The sequence below is a fragment of the Lontra canadensis genome, unplaced genomic scaffold (genome assembly GCF_010015895.1).
Source record: "Lontra canadensis isolate GAN:19392208 unplaced genomic scaffold, GSC_riverotter_1.0 scaffold39, whole genome shotgun sequence".
In the NCBI taxonomy this organism is placed as follows: Eukaryota; Metazoa; Chordata; class Mammalia; order Carnivora; family Mustelidae; genus Lontra; species Lontra canadensis.
The window spans coordinates 170,382-175,361 of NW_022631033.1; the positions used below are offsets into that span (position 1 = coordinate 170,382).

The 4,980-nt window shown below is 39.5% G+C and overlaps 1 protein-coding gene across 1 annotated transcript; it reads left to right on the forward strand.

Annotated features, from left to right (window-relative positions):
• Positions 1–2,400: 2,400 nt before the first annotated feature.
• Positions 2,401–3,364, forward strand: LOC116874921 (olfactory receptor 14J1-like). Its single transcript, XM_032869979.1, is given in 2 exon segments — positions 2,401–3,314; positions 3,316–3,364. Coding segments are annotated over 2 exon segments (963 nt in total).
• Positions 3,365–4,980: the final 1,616 nt, after the last annotated feature.

Consider the following 4,980-nt stretch of genomic DNA (forward strand, 5'->3'; position numbering starts at 1 on the left):
TCTTTTTTCCCCTAGAAATATTATTTTAAGTGTCATCTAAAGGAGTCAGATTAACTGCTTTTCTACATGATTTTCACATGGTGTTGATTTACTACATGATTTTCTGAACTGGTGGTGTTGAGTTCCAGACCCTCGTATGCAACTTCCAGGCCAGCACACAGTCACCTTGACTGGGTCTCTCTCATAACAGTCATCTCCTCTCCCAGCTGTCTCCCTGTCTCTGTTATCTGATGTCCTCTCTGCACGTCCATCAGCCATACGGATTTTATCTGCTCATTTTCTCTTGTAATTGTTACCTCTAGCTTTCACACCTATAGAGTAGTTCAAAACTTCATCATCTCTGGCAATATTTCATCCTTCAGTTAGGGTTTTTTCATTTAATTTTATTTTTTAAAAACTTTTTAAAATTTATTATTTGATGGAGAGAGACAGCAAGAGAGGGAACACAGCAGGGGGAGTGTGAGAGGGAGAAGCAGGCTTCCCTCTGAGCATGGATCCTGATTCAGGGCTTGATCCCAGTACCCTGGGATCATGACCTGAGCCAAAGTCAGACATTAATGACTGAGCCACCCAGGCACCCCTCATCCTTAAATTTTATGCTCTTCCAATCCAATGTCCATGTGGTTGCCAGGCACTTCCTAAAACTTAGTTTCAGTGAGCTCTCAAAATAAATGACAGCAAAACAAAAAGATACTAGCTCAGTGATTTTCAACCTCTTTCCATGGTTAGGGATTCATCAATGGAATAAATCACAGTAACTGGTGGAGTTACTCAAGTAACTTGATAGTACTGTGTAGAATTGAAATCAATCATGTATATACCCAGCTAAGTATTTACTTAGTGCTGTTATGTTAGGTTCCATTGCCAAAGTTGGAAAAATGGACAGAGATGGTGAAGGAATTGTCTCATGGTGAAGAAATTCAGCGCAAATGAACTGACCTTTCAACATGTCAACAGATTTTTTAAAAAGAAGTAAAAATCAGAAGAGTAATTCTGACACCCAGAATGATTTTGTCATTCTATAGTAATCCATTTAACATAAAGAGTGACATCATCCAACCCTCTAACAATTATGTTACATGTGGTACCAAGGTTTTGTTTGTTTGTTTGGTTGGTTGGTTGGTTACTTTAGGAACTGGGCACTCACTATCTGATATATTTCAAGCCCTATAGAAAAAGAATAAATAAATTTTTATTCTTATTTTAAGAGTCACAGTAGAGAATACTGAAAAGGCATATACTCCACCATTCAGCATTCTGCCTACAACATAGTAAGAACTAAGTGCATTTTAAAAACCTCATTATTGGGGCACCTGGGTGGCTCAGTGGGTTAAGCCTCTGCCTTCTGCTCAGGTCATGTTCTCAGGGTCCTGGGATTGAATCCCACATCATGCTCTCTGCTCAGCAGGGAGTTTGCTTCCCCTTTTCTCTCTGCCTGCCTCTCTGCCTACTTGTGATCTCTGTTAAGTAAATAAATAAATTCTTTAAAAAGAAAAGAAAACCTCATTATTTTTTCAAATGAACTTTATTGAACATATCTGAATTCAAATCATCCTGAGGTTTTAAAAATTACAAGGACAAGGCATCATCAAACAGTTGTGAGTTCTCTCAATTTCCCAACCTCAGGACTCAGTGCTTAGTATCAGTGGTGTCTGCATTTTACAACTTTGAGGTTTATTTCACTGTTCAAGCTTGCCATGGGAAGTTCATTACAACCAAACTTCATTATTGAAAAAATGCTGAGTGCCTTTCAGAGGTAAGGAATATGACTCCTTAGAAGGAACATTGTCCCCACATCTGGACTGTTCCTAGACCCATTTACAAGATGGTATGAACAACCTCATTTTAGATGGTTTCTAATTCATTGATCTCTGCTATATGGTTAATGAAGGAAGTTTTACTACATCATTATAATCCTAAGGTATTGTGTATAATATGTAATAATACTAGTATATTGGCACAATCCTCAATGAATTTGTTGACTGGAAGTACTTCATTGTCCCCATCAATTTCTCACCTTTGACAATCCAAACTGTGCTCCAGAAAATTCTAGTAACTTTTTGATCTGTGTGAAGACATGTATCACATTTAGGGGTTATATTTTTTAATAATACATAAAGATTTTTCTTTTTTATTATGTTATATTGGTCATCATACAGTACTTCGTTAGTTTTTGATGTGGTGTTTCATGATTCATTATTTGTGTATAATATCCAGTGGTAAAGATTTTTCTATGTTAAATGTTACCTAATCACTATGGGAATAAATTTTTCTCAATTTCTGTAGCTCTATGCTGAGTGCACTATTATTTGACATACAGATATACTAAATATCATACATTCTCTCTTATTGTCGCTTGGCTCCCTAAACAGAATCATACTTGTTGTCTTCAGTGTGACCATGGCCAACTTGACATCCATGAGTGGATTCTTCATCATGGGGTTTTCTGATAACCATGAACTTCAGATTTTACATGCATTGCTGTTTTTGGTGACATACCTGTTGGCCTTGACAGGCAACCTCCTCATTATCACTGTAACCAGCTTGGATCATTGCCTCCAGTCCCCCATGTATTACTTTCTGAAGCACCTCTCTCTTCTGGACCTCTGCTTCATCTCTGTCACAGTTCCCCAGTCTATCGCAAATTCAGTTATGAACAATGGTTACATTTCCCGTGGCCAGTGCATTCTTCAGGTGTTCTTCTTCATAGCTCTGGCTTCATCGGAAGTGGCCCTCCTCACAGTGATGTCTTATGACCGGTATGCCGCCATCTGTCGGCCCCTGCAGTATGAGACCATTATGAACTCCTATGCTTGTAGGCAGACAGTGACAGCAGTGTGGCTTGCTGGGGGCCTCTCTGGGCTCATGCACACAGCTGTGAACTTCTCCATACCTCTCTGTGGAGAGAGAGTCATTCATCAATTCTTCTGTGATGTTCCTCAGATGCTGAAACTAGCTTGTTCTCATGAATTCATCAATGAGATTGCAGTGGCTGCCTTCACAACCTCAGCAGCATTCATCTGCTTGGTCTCCATCGTGCTCTCCTACATTCGCATCTTCTCTACTGTGCTGAGGATCCCATCAGCTGAGGGCCGGACCAAAGTCTTCACCACATGCCTACCACACCTGTTTGTAGTCACCTTCTTCCTCTCCACTGCAGGCTTTGAGTTTCTGCACCCCCCTTCTGACTCCCAATCAGCTATGGATCTCATGTTCTCCATATTCTATACGGTGATACCACCAACACTCAATCCAGTTATCTACAGTTTACGGAATGAATCCATGAAGGCAGCTCTGAGGAAGGTGATGTCAAAAGGAATTTGCCTAGAGAAAGATGTATTTAAAAGCCATTTTTAAATTCTAACGAACCATAAAAATAAAAGCTACTGTTATTACATTTCAGATTATAAGAGTATAGGTCTGATTTACTCCCAGAACTCCTTTCTAACCTTTCTATTCTTCTCAAAATCTGATTCATCAAAATTTAAGATATGCTATTAACTGTAGTGGCCTTCGTTCTCCAATTAAAGTGTTATTTTAAGGCATCTTTTAGGATGTGTGTGTGAGAGAGTCAGAGAGAGAAAGTAATGACTTTAGAGTTTGGCCAAATTAATTTAGTGTTGGTTTTTAAACTATGGAAAGAGCCAAGATGCCCTTCAATGGACAAATGGATAAAGAAGATGTGATCCATATATATGTAATGGAATTTTACTCAGTCATCAGAAAGGATGAATACCCAAATTCTGCATCAACATGGATGAGACTGGAGGAGATTTTGCTCAATGAAATAAGTCAAGCAGAGAAAGTCAATTACCATATGGTTTCACATACTTGTGAAACATAAGGAATAATATGGAGGATATTAGGAGAAGGAAAGGAAAAGTGAAGCGGGAAAATTGGAGGGAGAGATGAACCATGAGAGACTGTGGACTCTGAAAAACAAAATGAGGGTTTCAGAAGGGAGGGGGTTGGGAGAGGTTGGGTGAGCCTGGTAGTGGGTGTTAAGGAGGACATGTATTGCATGGAGTACTGTGTTTTGTACATAAACAATGAGTCTTGGAACACTGCATCAAAAACTAATGATGTATTTTATGGTGATGAACATCACGCAAGAAATATTTTTAAAAATAAATAAAGTAAGTAAGGTTTTTTGTTTGATTGATTGATTTTTATTTTTTTCTTTCTTTTCAGTGTTCCAGAATTCATTGTTTATGCACCACACTCACTGCTCCATGTAATATGTGCCCTCCATAATTCCCACCACCCAGCTCAACAATTCCCTCACCCTCCGCCCCTCCAAAACCCTCAGATTATTTTTCAGAGTCCATAGTCTCTCATGGTTCATCTCCCCATCCAATTTTCCCCAACTCCCTTCTCCTGTCCATCTCCTCATGTCCTCCGTGTTATTCCTTATGCTCCACAAATAAGTGAAACCGTATGATAATTGACTCTCTCTGCTTGACTTATTTCACTCAGCAAAATCTCTTCCAGTCCCGCCATGTTGCTACAAAAGTTGGGTATTCATCCTTTCTGATGGAGGCATAATACTCCATAGTGTATATGGACCACATCTTCCTTATCCATTCGTCCGTTGAAGGGCATCTTGATTCTTTCCACAGTTTGGCGACCGTGGCCATTGCTGCTATAAACATTGGGGTACAGATGGCCCTTCTTTTCACTCCATCTGTATCTTTGGGGTAAATACCCAGTAGTGCAATGGCAGGGTCATAGGGAAGTTCTATTTTTAATTTCTTGAGGAATCTCCACACTGTTCTCCAAAGTGGTTGCACCAACTTGCATTCCCACCAACAGTGTAAGAAGGTTCCCCTTTCTCCACATCCCCTCCAACACATGTTGTTTACTGTCTTGTTAATTTTGGCCATTCTAACTGGTGTAAGGTGATATCTCAATGTGGTTTTGATTTGAATCTCCCTGATGGCTACTGATTATGAACATTTTTTCATGTGCCTGTTAGCCATT